This window comes from Myxocyprinus asiaticus, chromosome 12, assembly GCF_019703515.2.
Source record: "Myxocyprinus asiaticus isolate MX2 ecotype Aquarium Trade chromosome 12, UBuf_Myxa_2, whole genome shotgun sequence".
NCBI classification, from domain to species: domain Eukaryota; kingdom Metazoa; phylum Chordata; class Actinopteri; order Cypriniformes; family Catostomidae; genus Myxocyprinus; species Myxocyprinus asiaticus.
Window position 1 is genome coordinate 18,444,600 of NC_059355.1, and position 15,409 is coordinate 18,460,008.

The window sequence follows — 15,409 nt, forward strand, 5'->3', positions numbered from 1 at the left end:
GCTGATCAGTAGCTGATGCTATGGGAAACTCCTCCCAGGAGTGACGATCTCTGAAGCCCTTTAGAATCAGGCCAATCTGTTGGCAGATGGCATTTGACCCTCCGCGACTGATGCGTGTCATCGCGAGCATATCAACCGGAGCACAGCAACATTTAATTAAATTGTTTCTGTTCAGTGTCGCAACTAAATCTCTCTGGCTCTGGACACCCGAATCTTCACTACATCTTTGAAACTGCAGACCTGGGGGATGCTGCTGACTTGCGTATGGAGTAGATGTGTTTCATCGTGCTCCTCCGCACCGTTTCTAAACAGTGAAATTATTTACCGTCTCTGATTTTATTTTGTGCATATACGTTGGCAGTTTTGAATTTACTTACATAATTTACCTTCAAAAGCAGCAAAAGCCTCAAGGTGTTGGTGCTTAGCCACTGATTAGAGATAATACAGCTAATCAGCCTGCTAGTCATGACTCTAACGGAGATGATGTGCCATTGATGTGGAAAAAGAATTTGAAGAAAACTTTCAATCATTGCAGACGTTGCTGCAGGAGTCTGCGGAGAGAATGGAAACTATTGAGGTTCAGATGAGGCCCTCATATGCTCTGTTTAACCCTCTGGGGTCTGAAGGTGTTTTGGGCCCTGGAGAAGTTTTGACATGCCTTGACATTTGTGCTTTTTTCAGTTGCTTAAAAATATTAATGGCTAAAGTCTGATAACACTGTATTCAGCACAAACTGGGCTACAAAAATATGTGAACTACATGTATGTACATGTTTGTATTTTTGAGAAAATAACGTTTATGCTTGGTTTTTGAAAAAACAAAATTTTTAAGTCACTGATATAATGCCATATAACACATACTAAACATTTGTTCACAAGACTTTTGAGAACTGGATCTTGTAGCCTAGAGTTGCTACAAAATGATGTGAAAACCATCCTTATCACTCATTCATACAAACAATATAGTCATTTAACTTTTGTAAGACACTTTTAGTGTTAGAAAGGCCATATCCGAGGAGGCGTGGATGATCATGAATATTGATGTGATTCACACCTGCGGAGACAAAGACCCCTTCCCTGAGAGAGAATGAATGTGAGGAGGCTTAATGATTGAATGTATTGTTTGTAGCTTATTCACAAAATCAAGTTTAAGTTAAAAGAAGTAATCTGACTATACATTTTCTTTACATAAAGACTTTACTTAAAAATTTAGACCTACACTACCATTTAAAAGTTTTAGGTCAGTAAGATTTTTTTATGTTTTTAAAAGAAGCCTCTTCTGCTCACAAAGGCTACATTTATTTGATCCAAAATACAGCAAAAACAGTGATATTGTGAAATATTTTTAAAATTTAAAATAACTGTTTTCTATTTGAATATATTGTAAAATGCAAATTATTCCTGTGATCAAAGCTGAATTTTCAGCATCATTACTCCAGTCTTCTGTGTCACATGATCCTTCAGAAATCATTCTAATATGCTGATTTTCTAATATGGGCATATTTACAGCACATTTTACACATTTACACCCGAACAGATATTTGCAAGCACAAGCTTTGTTGATGATAATGAGGCAGCATAAACACTAGTTAAAATATAATCTAAACATTCATATTATTTTTATATCATATTACATATCATATTTATATCATACAGCATACATTTTAAATACCTGCTTTAGCCGAAACAACATTTAAATTTAACTAAATCTTGCCTATTAGGACATATTTCAAATTTCAATACTCTGAATCCTGGCTGGCAAGTCTGGAAATAGTCCAACTAGTAAAATATGTACATGTTTATATAAAATAGCATGTCAACTAATGTAAATAAAGACTTACTCATCCGAAATTGTATCCTCGGCTGGATCAAGTCACTCTTCAAACGTTCATCGGCGGATTCCCGCTCTTCTTCTGATGAAAATGTGAACTCTTCATCACTATCCAGGACCATCTGAAGAGCTTCCTCACCTGTGTAGCATGCCATCTTCCAAACACGCAGAAAAGTGAATGAACTTGATGCTTTTTAAGGCACTGTTGGGGGCGTTTACCATTTGCATTGATTGCCTCAGCACATTGCCGTATGAATAGTGCGCTCTGTTGGTGGATGAGATCACATTAGTGATAATTAGCTGAGCCAGGAGAAACTGTACATCACTTTGTTTCATACAGATTACATTACAGGAGAATATTTGTTTTAAATTTGAATTGTTTTATTTAAAAGTAGACATTTTAAGCTTTCTTTAGACATACAGTGCATCCGGAAAGTATTCACAGCGCTTCACTTTTTCCACATTTTGTTATGTTACAGCCTTATTCCAAAATGGATTAAATTCATTATTTTCCTCAAAATTCTACAAACAATACCCCATAATGACAACGTGAAAGAAGTTTGTTTGAAATCTTTGCAAATTTATAAAAAAAGAAAAAAAAAGTCACATGTACATAAGTATTCACAGCCTTTGCCATGACACTCAAAATTGAGCTCAGGTGCATCCTGTTTCCACTGATCATCCTTGAGATGTTTCTACAACTTGATTGGAGTCCACCTGTGGTAAATTCCGTTGATTGGACATGATCTGGAAAGGCACACACCTGTCTATATAAGGTCCCACAGTTAACAGTGCATGTCAGAGCACAAACCAAGCTATGAAGTCCAAGGAATTGTCTGTAGACCTCCGAGACAGGATTGTATTGAGGCACAGATCTGGGGAAGGGTACAGAAAAATTTCTGCAGCATTGAAGGTCCCAATGAGCACAATGGCCTCTATCATCCGTAAATGGAAGAAGTTTGGAACCACCAGGACTCTTCCTAGAGCTGGCTGCCCGGCCAACTGAGTGATCGGGGGAGAAGGGCCTTAAGCAGGGAGGTGACCAAGAACCCGATAGTCACTCTGACAGAGCTCCAGCGTTTCTCTGTGGAGAGAGGAGAACCTTCCAGAAGAACAACCATCTCTGCAGCACTCCACCAATCAGGCCTGTATGGTAGAGTGGCCAGACGGAAGCCACTCTTCAGTAAAAGGCACGTGACAGCCCGCCTGGAGTTTGCCAGAAGGCACCTGAAGGACTCTCAGACCATGAGAAACAAAGATTGAACTCTTTGGCCTGAATGGCAAGCGTCATGTCTGGAGGAAACCAGGCACCGCTCATCACCTGGCCAATACCATCCCTACAGTGAAGCATGGTGGTGGCAGCATCATGCTGTGGGGATGTTTTTCAGCGGCAGGAACTGGGAGACTAATCAGGATCGAGGGAAAGATGAATGCAGCAATGTACAGAGACATCCTTGATGAAAACCTGCTCCAGAGCGCTCTGGACCTCAGACTGGGGCGAAGGTTCATCTTCCAACAGGACAACGACCCTAAAAGGAGTGGCTCCGGGACAACTCTGTGAATGTCCTTGAGTGGCCCAGCCAGAGCCCAGACTTGAACCCGATTGAACATCTCTGGAGATATCTGAAAATGGCTGTGCACCGATGCTCCCCATCCAACCTGAAAGAGCTTGAGAGGTCCTGCAAAGAAGAATGGGAGAAACTGCCCAAAAATAGGTGTGCCAAGCTTGTAGCATCATACTCAAAAAGACTTGAGGCTGTAATTGGTGTCAAAGGTGCTTCAACAAAGTATTGAGCAAAGGCTGTGAATACTTATGTACATGTAATTTTTTTTTTTTTTGATATAAATTTGCAAAGATTTCAAACAAACTTCTTTCACGTTGTCATTATGGGGTATTGTTTGTAGAATTTTGAGGAAAATAATTAATATAATCACTTTTGGAATAAGGCTGTAACATAACAAAATGTGGAAACAGTGAAGCGCTGTGAATACTTTCCGGATGCACTGTATGTTTCATGTTTGTCTAGTAAGAATTCGCGGAGTTTCAGTTCATTTTTATGATGTGTTTCAGAAAGATGCTCGCGGAGACAGAGACGGCTGAAAGCGCACCATTTTTATTTTCTTTATTTTACAAAAGCACAAGGTTTTGTTGTTATTGTGAGTGTACACAAATAAAAGTAGACCCTTTATAGTTTCTAATGATGTCTTACACTTATCTGCATGCCCAAAAATGGAGTAGTTTAATTTGTTTCCATTGTTATGAGGAAAAAATCCAGCAGGACGTGCCAGCGCGTCCGTCGACCCCAGAGGGTTAAATTCTAGCAAGGTGCGAGATGGCTTAGACCCTCTCGCCCCACTACTATCCTGGTGTGGGACAGCGCTTTTTCTGAATGCGCTCACAGGTTCCTTGTTCAAGGCACTTAATGCAGTAAGCTTGCGCATACTCTCTCTTAAGACGTGCTGCTACTTGCTTTGGCTTCAGTTAAACATGTCGGGGATCGTCAGGCCCTGTTGGTCCATGATTCTTGTTTAGAATTCAGACCTGGCTTGTCAAAAGTTGTCCTCAAGCCTAGAAAAGGTCAGGTGCCCAAGGTTTTGGCCACTCCCTCAGGTGGTAACATTACATGCATTCTCTCACCCTACGGTTAAATCTGATGAGGCGCAGAGATTGCACATGCTCTGCCCTGTGAGGGTGCTACAAAGGTACATTGACCATACGAGTCAATTCAGGCTGACGGATTAGCTCTTTGTCTGCTTTGGAGGCCATTCAAAAGGTCTGTCTGTCTCCAAGCAAAGATTTTCTCACTGGGTTGTCAATGCTATTGTGGTCACTTATGGTTCGCAAGGCGTACAGTGTCTCATGGGTGTTAAGGCCCACTCTAACCATGCATGGTTTTTGATTTTCTCTCTTTTCCTTCCTAATGTTCAATACCGAGGTGAGACTATGGGTCTGTTCCAAAACTTAGTAAGCTTAGCCTCACTGTCTCCTGCCTAAATAGGCAGCTGTCTTCTATGGCAGCATCCTAACTAAAATGGTGCCTCATAAGAGACTGATTTAAAAGGCTCTACATAGGCAGCAACTCCATGCGTTATTCAAGTAGCACTCCTCACGCGCAGCGCGCGGGAGACTCGACTCACAACTGATTTCAGTACATGTGACACGAGAGGAAAGACGTGATACACTAATGAGCATAAATATGCATAGCACACACATACGCATAAAAAAAAAAATAGAGATACTTTTCAGTATTGAATTAATTATACACCGATCAGCCACAACATTAACACACACACACATGTCTGGCACAAACAATCATCCATGTGATTATCTAATCAGCCAATCATATGGCAGCAGTGCAGTGCATAAAATCATGCATATATGGGTCAGGAGCTTCAGTTAATGTTCACATCATCCATCAGAATGGGGAAACAATGTAATCTCAGTGATTTGGACAGTGGCATGATTGTTGGTGCCAGATGGGCTGGTTTGAGTATTTCTGTAACTGCTGATCTCCTGGGATTTTCACACACAACAGTCTCTAGAATTTACTCTGAATGGTGCAAAAACAAAAAACATCCAGTGAGCAGCAGTTTTGTGGATGGAAATGCCTTGTTGATGAGAGAGGTCAACAGAGAAAGGCCAGACTGGTTCGAACTGACAAAGTCTAGGGTAACACGGATAACAGCTCTGTACAATTGTGGTGAGAAGAACTGCATCTCAGAATGCTATTTTGGCAATAGGGGGACCTACACAATACTAGGCAGGTGGTTTTAATGTTGTGGCTGATTGGTGTAAGTATTTCTATAATCAAAATTGATCTCACATCATCTGCCATATTGGATTAATTTTTCAAATGTGCTCATCATGGTGCGTTCTGGGATCGCCCACTGGGGGAGGATACATGCGATGATACCTTAGAATTTGGTCAAAAAGATATCTTAGGAGGCAGCATAATTAAGATACCTAAACTTTGGAACAGCCTTCATTTCGGGAGTGCACCTATGCTGCCTAATGGCTAGCAGGCATTGCCTTGTGCATGTGAATCAGTAGCATGGCGCAATGGTACACATTTTCCCATGGCGTAGGCTATAGACGCAGTGTCGAAGTGACCGACTTGAAAGAGAACAGACTGGTTACGACTGTAACGCTGATTCTCTGAAAGGAGGGAACGTGACGAGTATGTTTTGAACAGTAAAACAATATTCAATGTTGAGAGAAAATATCAGTAGAGGAGAGCTGATTAAAAGTCATGAGTCTACATTTGATTTTCTGAATAAAGTAATTAAATTGAAGGGATAGTTCACCCAAAAATAAAAATTGTCTCATCATTTACTCACCCTCAAGCCATCCCAGATGTGTATGACTTTCTTTCTTCTACAGAACACAAGCGAAGATTCTTAGAAGAGTATCTCATCTCTGTACGTACTTACAATGCAAGTGAATGGTGATCAGACCTTTTGTAGCTCCAAAAATCACATAAAGTAAACATTAAAGTAATCCATATTACTATAGTGTTTAAAACCATGCTGAATCCTCAAAAATTTTATTAAAAAATTTAAAAAAAACAAAACAAATAGTCCTTTTTTACTCTAAATCTCCACTTTAACATTCACTTTCAGATGTGAAAGTGAAACTCAACTGGCACCACATGTGGCTTTCATATGTAAAAGTGAAAGTGGAGATTTAGAGTTAAAAAAAGGACTTAAATTTTGATGGGGGTCTATGCTCTGTTATAGTGTTACAGCTCTGAGAGTAAGCAATTACAAAAATTTAATTTTTACTTCTAACTTCTTAATATTCTCTTTCGGTCTCTTTCAGGTACTGAGAAACAAAGGAATCTATGAGAGTGTGAAAAATGTGCAGCAGGAGAATTTCTGGATCGGTCCTCGCTCTGTAAGTGATGCATAGAGTGGTTTGGAAAAACTGCTGTAGACTAGAGGGGGGAGGGGGGAACCTTGTTACGAAGGACACACTCTAAATCTTGCAGACTCGAAAAAAAAAAAAAAAAACATTTTTACCCCAGTATTTTTTTTTCTGTTGATGATTTTAATATGACAAATGATGTCCCTGTAAACAGTGATTAAAACAATAATAACAAAAAAATCACATTGTACATTATAGGACCACTCAGTATTTTTTCCTTATTAAAAAGTCTTTTTTTCTTCACTAAAAATATTTATTCCTGAAAAAAATTAATAATACTTCTGAAAATTTTTTAAAATCATAAGATGAAGAATCCTGTCATATCAATAGCCTAAAAATATATTTTATTTATTTTTACATTGAGCCGGGCACCCTCATGGAGGCTGCCATGTTGAGATCACATGACCAGCTGAATACTACGCAATCTACCTCCCTATTATCAAGTTCACTGTATAAATTGATCATGCCTGACAGCGAATTGCACATTACTTCAATGGCATCAGTAACCGAAAACTAGTTAATGCGCAATTTTTTCTTTTTGTTTTGTTCGGGGGGAAGTTTGGGGTTTGATTGTTGCACTAATGTTGGAATGTGGTCTTTGTAATTTTATTTTTGACACACAATCTATTTTTTTCTAATATGTCAAAGTGTCAAATGTTAATATAAGTGGATCGTCTCTCTCCACGTGGAATGTGAATGGATTGGGGCACTCTATAAAAAGAAGGAAGGTTATTTCTCTTCTTAAATGTAAGAAATATGATATAGTGTTTCTTCAAGAAATGCATCTTTCCCCGCAGGAAGCTGAAAAATTTGGAAAGATATGGGGTGGACATGTTTTCTTTAGTGCTGGGCCAAGTAAGAGCAGGGGAGTCACTACACTGATAAGTAAGCATCTACAATTCAAATGTCTCAAGCTGCTGGCACCCCTCGTGATTTAATATTGGGAGGAGACTTTAATCTGTTCATGGACTCAGTCCTTGATCATAGTGAAGCAAAAGTGTGTAAGCCCCCTAGAACAACATTGATGCTTCACAGAATGTGTAAAAATCTTGGTCTTACAGATATTTGGAAACTTTTGAACCCATCTGGTAGGGACTATAATTTTATTTCATCAGTCCATAAGATTTATTCTAGAATAGATTTTTTTTTTTTATATATATATATCTAAGTCCCTCATTTCATCTGTTGTTGATTTGCTCAATTGGAAACATCTCAGTCTCAGATCATGCCTGAGTTTAGAGGTGTTGCCACATACAGTGAAAAATAAATCATATAGTTGGCGCTATAATGTATTTTGTGTTTGCAGAATCCTGAATTCCAACAAATGTTAAAGGCTGAAATCAATGTGTATAAGGAGACTAACTGGTCCTCAGTATCCTCTGTGGGCATGGCTTGGGAGGCACTTAAGGCAGGTCTTAGGGGTCGGATCATACAGTATGCCTCATTCACCTAAAAATCCAAAGCACGAGAACTAATGGAGTTGGAAGGGAATATTAAAAGTGCAGAGGCAGAGCTGAAGTGCCCAATGTCGTCTGATGGCCTCAGAGAATTGACCCGATTGAAATACAGATATAATACTATTTTGTCACGGAAACTGGAGTTTTGGCTATTCAGGGCAAGACAGTCATACTTTGAGTTGGGAGACAAAGCAGGGAAGCTTTTGGCTAGATATATAAAGCAGAGAGAGTCTTTTTCTACCATTCCCTCAGTGAAATCTTCTGGTGGTAATATATTTACCTCAGCCATTGATATTAATAATGCTTTTAAAGAATTCTATCATGATCTCTATAGTTCCACGTCTTCATCTACTGATGAAGATATTAGAAAATTTGTGGAACCATTAGAACTCCTTAAACTGACAACTGAGTGTTGAGGTCCTTTGAAAATTTGGTTCAACATTTTGGGATTCCCAGATCTTAGTTCTTTAGGTATTTACAGCTGCGCCACCTGCTCTGTACTATTTTTGGGAATAGTATATCAGAAGATTGGCTTTCCCAAGCCAATATGTGCATTTTATAAATGAGGCCCCATGTCCTGTATTTCGCAAACATCCGCAGCGCGATTTTGGCGAGCTTAGGTGGAGGGAGGTATTTGATGAGCGGTAAGAGGGAGCCAGTGGAACCTTAGCAGTAACATGGTCACTGCAAGAGACACCAATGCCAGACTTCTTTATGGGCACTAAAAACTAGGGATGTGCACAAGTAGTCGAATACTCGAGTATTTGTTTTGCAATAAGTATTTGAAAAATAAAAATACTGTTCGAATTTCACAAAAGTTCGCTTTGCTGACATACAGTGAGATGCATGTTAAATCCTGAACACACAAACTAAAACTCACAGTTATAACAGAATGCACTGGGTGGTGCTGTTGAGTGTGGACACAAGTTGATCAGATTTGATGAGCAAACCGTTCTGTCAGTATGTTTAGATGGACATCAAAAAGCGGCTTATTGCCAGAAAGCAGGGCTCCTGTTTAGATGTACTGTATAAGCGGTGTACTCTTTACTCCCGTATATGTGCAACTCATCAGAAAGCCGCATCAATTAAACCGGTGTGTATAAATGAGTATAGTTTACTGAGCACGTGGATATGCTTGTTTTTCCCAACAAAAACATGACATGAGATACAATATAAACATAACTATTATACGCCGAGTATTTATAGTCGTCCTGTACATTAACTGCATCAGTCTACTTTATTAGCGGTTTCTTTTTCTTCGCTTTGCATGAGCTTAAATGCTTTCATTCTGTACTTTTTTGTTTTCACGCATTGCTTGTTTAAATGTTCTCAAATTCAAATGGTGATGCAACCTTTATGACAAAAAAAATTTTTTTTTACAATGTCTCTCTCATTAATTACCTTAATTTAAATAATAGAATATTTGAGTATTCGTTTTTATTAGCTTAAATATTCGAATACCAAATTATTGCTGTATGCCCATCCCTACTAAAAACCTATGCATTGCAAACATATATATATATATATATATATATATATATATATATATATATATATATATACAGGTGTATGCAAAACAAACCAAAACACTTCTCTTTGAAGTATAACAAAGTTTATTTATGCGGTAATATCAATTAATAATTAATACAATGCAGTCAATAAACTTCCGACTTACAACTACAAACTAAACAGTGATATGATTAGATATGGAAATCAAAATAATCCTATAACACATGAGGGTGTGTGTATGTGTGTTTGTGTAAGGAGGGACGCGCACAAAATGGCGAACGTGACTCTCGTGGAGAGTATGTCACGTGAGACTTCCGGCCAGCGAATATGGCCGCGAATGTGGGCGGAGAGGAACCAGTCAATGGCGTCTACCAGTTTCCGCATGTATCCGCTTGTACGATAGCTTAGGGACAAAGCTGAGCTTTATCACGAAGCTATCTACTAGCCAAAAATGTGTGCGAGAATGTTTGTGAGGGGTCACGTGTGTGTGTGTATGTGGTTAGTACGAGAGAGAGAGAGAGAGAGAATTAAGTGATGGCCCCAAAGCCGGTTTCGCGATCGTGGGAGAGAAAGCAGCTGTTAGTTTATCACTCAGAGACGCGGTGGACGGCTCGTAAACTGTCCCGCGGTCTTTGATTCTTTAATGGATAAACTCAGTTTGCTGGTCTCACCCGCGATGGCGGAAATGCACAATAGTCCAATGTGGTTGGACTACAATACAGCAAATCAAATTCATGATAATTAATACCCTGAGTATTAGCAATGAGTGGACATGGTGGTCCGTAAACTGTACAAGCAATAACCTTGATACACAAGAATAACACACTATAATATTCTATCTCTGCCCAGACGTAAACCTCTTACTTGAATCGTACGAGGACGTAGAATGTGTGTTCATCCGTCCTTTAACTCCGACCCGGTTCCTTGAGGCTCGGGTGATGACAGGAGGCCGTTTCCTCACTCTGTCTGCGGGCGGTACAGCTGCTGATTCTCGGCGGGCTGGCAGAGAAATCGGCGATGTCGACTTGATTGAAGATGGAAGAGAAATCTTTTATCTCTTCACTTCTGCAGGCAAACGGATGAAGATGCGGATTGCCCGGTGGTCTCCTTCGGATCTGTTAGAGTGTTCGGTGGAACACAGAGTAATCTCAACTCGTCCAGCGAGATGGAGATTGTATGGCCACAATTTCAAGTCGGACGTTATTTCCTTGTGCCACGAGGCTACACCTGAGAGCAGTGATGAGTTGCGTCTACGCACGGCGAACAAAGTTGCTGGAAGCAAATCCCGGAAGCATTTCAGAGGTATTTCTACTCCTGATGATGTCATGGTTGAGGGACGTTCTGTTGTGTGCCTCATCCAGTAGGAGTTGAGAGTTCGATCCTTTAGTGAGCACGGCTTCATGGGATTTGTAGTCTGTTTTGGACTCCCTTTGTTTGATTTTGGTGCAATTTTTATCAGTAAAACTTATGACTTGGTATGTGGGCCTGAGTTAGGTTTTATGACAGTGTTAGGCCTGCCTTTGTCTTCTATCTGAATACATGAGGCCCAACAGCACAAACCCACCTTCGCTGGACCAGACAGGACTGGCAAAAAGTGCTCTTTAATGACAAGTCGCGGTTTTGTCTCACCAGGGGTGATGGTCGGACTCACGTTTTATCATCGAAGGAATGAGCGTTACACCGAGGCCTATACTCTGGAGTGGGATTGATTTGGAGGTGGAGGGTCCATCATGGTCTGGGGCGGTGTGTCACAGCATCATCGGACTGAGCTTGTTGTCATTGCAGGCAATCTCAACAATGTGCGTTACAGGGAAGACATCCTCCTCCCTCATGTGGTACCCTTCCTACAGGCTCATCCTGATATGACCCTCAAGCATGACAATGCCACCAGCCTTACTGCTCGTTCTGTGCGTGATTTCCTGCAAGACAGGAATGTCAGTGTTCTGCCATGGCCAGCGAAGAGCCCGGATCTCAATCCCATTGAGCACGTCTGGGACCTGTTGGATCGGAGGGTGAGGGCTAGGGCCATTCCCCCAGAATGTCCTGGAACTTGCAAGTGGCTTGGTGGAAGAGTGGGGTAACATCTCACAGCAAGAAGTGGCAAATCTGGTGCAGTCCATGAGGAGGAGAAACACTGCAGTATTTAATGCAGCTGGTGGCCACACCAGATATTGACTGTTACTTTTGATTTTGACCCCTCCTTGTTTGGGTACACATTGTTCCATTTCTGTTAGTCACATGTCTGTGGAACTTGTTCAGTTTATGTCTTAGTTGTTGAATCTTTTTATGTTCATATGAAAAGTTTGCTTAAATTAAAGCAGTTGAAAGTGTAAGGACATTTCTTTTTTGCTGAGTTATATATAAAATATAATGCACACATACACTATTGGTCAAAAGTTTTGAAACACTTATTCTTTATTATAATTTTTTTTCTTCACATTTTAGGATAATAGTAAAGTCATCAAAACTATGGAATAACATAAATGGAACTATGGGAATTATGTTGTGACTAAACAAAATCCAAAATAAATCAAAACTTTGCCTAGAATTTGCAGACATGTACTCTTGACTTTTTCTCAACCAACTTCTTGAGGTATTACCCTGGGATGCTTTTTAAACAGTATTGAATGAGTTCCCAGTATCTTAAAGCATTCGCTTAGTTGTTATAACAAATCACATACTATTTTAGACATTTTAACATCTGGATTACCCTTGACAAATTTCTTATCTGATTCTTCCAGTGGATACAGCTTTTCATTATCCAAATGAACAATTGTCATTGTCAATTCAATTCTTTAACAACCTTTTTTTTTTTTTTTTTTTTTTTTATCAATTCTGATTCTTTCATTTGAATGCTAACAACATAAATGGTTCTATGAATTGAATTGAAAAAGAAAAATACACTGCTTTTTTCACCTCTGTTGTACAGCAGTCTCAGTGAGAAGACCTGCAAGCTTTTGCTTGAGGTGCCCAAAGTTTAGATTATTTAAGAGCTGCCATTCCATCTCATCCTCATCACTAGGAAATATTTGATCTAGCTTGTGTTCATCAGAAATAAATGTTTGATTAATGTTTCACAAAAACAAAGAAATTGAATCAATGCATTTTTATCTTTGTCTTTTATTAAACATATCTTTGTATATCAGGTATTGGAGTGGAAAATGACTGCTTTACACTTTCACTTCATGTTTTTGAAACAAGTCTTTGTCAGCTTATGAAAAAGCTAATCAGAGCTAATGAAAAAAACAAAAAAGAAAAACCGAAGAAACAGATGTTCTGATAATTTGCAGAGAGAAGTGCTCCCTGATGCAAGTGGAAAATTACAGAGACTTGTACATTATACAACAATATGGCCCTACATAACAAATTGTGAAGCAGGTTAAGTGAAGACATCACTGTAAATATGATTGTAAAACAGCTGAATATTTTAGTCTTAGACAAACAATCATTGTTCCCAGGCCATGGGTATTTCACCTCTATTAATCAGTGGTGGCTGGTGTTTTTCATAAGAGGGGAAGCACAGATCATTTAAAATCATACTGAGATCTGTATTATTATTAATTGTAGTAGTACTAATACAAGTATTTTGGTGTATGCAATGTTGCTCCCAAAAGCTGTTTCTCAACTATTAAAATAATTGACGAACTTTAGAACTGCTTTTTTAATAATTAATGTCAGTAGGCAAAAGATAGAATTATGAAAGCTAAAGTAACAATGCAGTGACAGATTGCAAATAACTGCATCTGGATCTGATTCTCTGACCCACCAAAATGTACACTGCCTGTGACCACCTAAATCTTTTACATTTCAAACCCTGTCAGTCATGTTTATTACTGTTTCAGTTATTAGCTGTTTGCTGCGAAAACCAACCTATTTGAGTGCTCACCCAATCACATAAGCTTCCAGGTAGGACAGAAATACATTGATTGAAAGCCCAATATCCAATAAACAATCAGATCATTTTTCCAATGCAAATAGGGCTCATGAATTTCCCATAGACTCCCAGAGAAGCACAGAGTCCGGATGGGACCCAAAATGATGTTGTGATGCATGTAGATAATATGAACATGTATAATCAGGGTTGGGAGGGTTACTTTTGAAATGTATTCCACTGCAGATTACAGAATACATGCTGTAAAATGTAATTTGTAACATATTCCGTTACAAATTACAAGGTCAGTAACGTATTCTAAATACTTTGGATTACTTCTTCAGCACTGGTAGATTTTTTTCCACTTGTTTTGACTATAAAAAAAATATGTTCTCTGAAAAACCTAAATATCTTATGCAGTGTTGTTTCTAAAACAAGATCAATCTAACTGATCTTGTTTTAAGGATTTTTAGATATTTTTACAGGAAAACAATAAAAAAATTATCAAGAATATGATTTTTGCCCTAATACCTAATATCCTAATATATTGTCTTACTAGCAAAAAATTAATTATGATCCAACGTGAATTTTCTTGATAAAAAAAAAAATATATATATATATTTATATTTATATATACACTATATTGCCAAAAGTATTCGCTCACCTGCCTTTAGACGCATATGAACTTAAGTGACATCCCATTCTTAATCCATAGGGTTTAATATGACGTCAGCCCACCCTTTGCAGCTATAACAGCTTCAACTATTCTGGGAAGGCTTTCCACAAGGTTTAGGAGTGTGTTTATGGGAATTTTTGACCATTCTTCAAGAAGCGCATTTGTGAGGTCAGACACTGATGTTGGACGAGAAGGTCTTCGCTCAAATTCATCCCAAAGGTGCTCTAACGGGTTGAGGTCAGGACTCTGTGCAGGCCAGTCAAGTTCTTCCACACCAAACTCGCTCATCCATGTCTTTATGGACCTTGCTTTGTGCACTGGTGCGCAGTCATGTTGGAACAGGAAGGGGCCATCCCCAAACTGTTCCCACAAAGTTGGGAGCATGGAATTGTCCAAAATCTCTTGGTATGCTGAAGCATTCAGAGTTCCTTTCACTGGAACTAAGGGGCCAAGCCCAGCTCCTGAAAAACAACCCCACACCATAATCCCTCCTCCACCAAACTTCACAGTTGGCACAATGCAGTCAGACAAGTACCGTTCTCCTGGCAACCGCCAAACCCAGACTCGTCCATCAGATTGCCAGATGGAGAAGCGTGATTCGTCACCCCAGAGAACGTGTCTCCACTGCTCTAGAGTCCAGTGGCGGCGTGCTTTACACCACTGCATCCGACGCTTTGCATTGCACTTGGTGATGTATGGCTTGGATGCAGCTGCTCGGCCATGGAAACCCATTCCATGAAGCTCTCTACGCACTGTTTTTGAGCTAATCTGAAGGCCGCATGAACTTTGGAGGTCTGTAGCGTTTGACTCTGCAGAAAGTTGGCGACCTCTGCGCACTATGCGCCTCAGCATCCGCTGACCCCGCTCTGTCATTTTACGTGGCCTACCACTTCGTGGCTGAGTTGCTGTCATTCCCAATCGCTTCCACTTTGTTATAATACCACTGACAGTTGACTGTGGAATATTTAGTAGCAAGGAAATTTCACGACTGGACTTGTTGCACAGGTGGCATCCTATCACAGTACCACACTGGAATTCACTGAGCTCCTGAGAGTGGCCCATTATTTCACAAATGTTTGTAGAAGCAGTCTGCATGCCTAGGTGCTTCATTTTATACACCTGTGGCCATGGAAGTGATTGGA

General features: G+C 39.6%; 1 protein-coding gene across 3 annotated transcripts in view; it reads left to right on the plus strand.

Moving 5' to 3' along the window:
* LOC127448998 (inactive rhomboid protein 2-like) overlaps positions 1–15,409 on the plus strand; it is a 156,750-nt gene that overhangs the window by 72,170 nt on the left and 69,171 nt on the right. For all 3 annotated transcript variants that reach the window (XM_051712039.1, XM_051712040.1, XM_051712041.1), the window contains one exon: positions 6,650–6,724. In XM_051712039.1, the coding sequence (XP_051567999.1) occupies positions 6,650–6,724 (75 nt within the window). The remainder of the gene's footprint in view (positions 1–6,649; positions 6,725–15,409) is intronic.